This window comes from Penaeus monodon, chromosome 20 (assembly GCF_015228065.2).
Source record: "Penaeus monodon isolate SGIC_2016 chromosome 20, NSTDA_Pmon_1, whole genome shotgun sequence".
Lineage (NCBI taxonomy): Eukaryota > Metazoa > Arthropoda > Malacostraca > Decapoda > Penaeidae > Penaeus > Penaeus monodon.
Genome location: NC_051405.1, coordinates 25,505,471 through 25,505,796, shown reverse-complemented (window position 1 = coordinate 25,505,796; position 326 = coordinate 25,505,471). Strand labels below are relative to the sequence as shown.

General features: G+C 67.2%; 1 protein-coding gene across 1 annotated transcript in view; it reads left to right on the top strand.

Moving 5' to 3' along the window:
• Nucleotides 1–326, top strand: part of LOC119585954 — a gene marked incomplete in the record, with an annotated part of 41,291 nt that overhangs the window by 40,434 nt on the left and 531 nt on the right. Inside the window, 1 exon segment of the mRNA XM_037934669.1 lies at nt 1–326. Within this exon segment, the coding sequence (XP_037790597.1) occupies nt 1–326 (326 nt within the window).

Sequence of the window (326 nt, the reverse complement as noted above, 5' to 3'; positions counted from 1 at the left end):
AAGGGAGGGTCGACCAAGGTGCGGCGCAGCCACACCATGGAGACCGAGGGCCAGGCGCTCAAGAAGATCAGCTGCGACTACATCGACCGCGAGCTTATGCCGGACCTGTCGCCTCGCGCCAACACCGTCAAGTATCGGCGTCCGGCGTCGTTCTCGAGCAAGCGGCGCGGCGAGTCGCTCAAGGTGAAGACCAAGAGCCTCTCCAAGAGCAACCCGCATGTGCTGGCGCTGCCCGACGGCCAGCCGGGCGCCCACGATGCGGAGTGGGTCTCGGCCACGCGCTCCGTGCAGAGCCGCCTCTCCCGCTGCGACGTAAACGAGTCCAG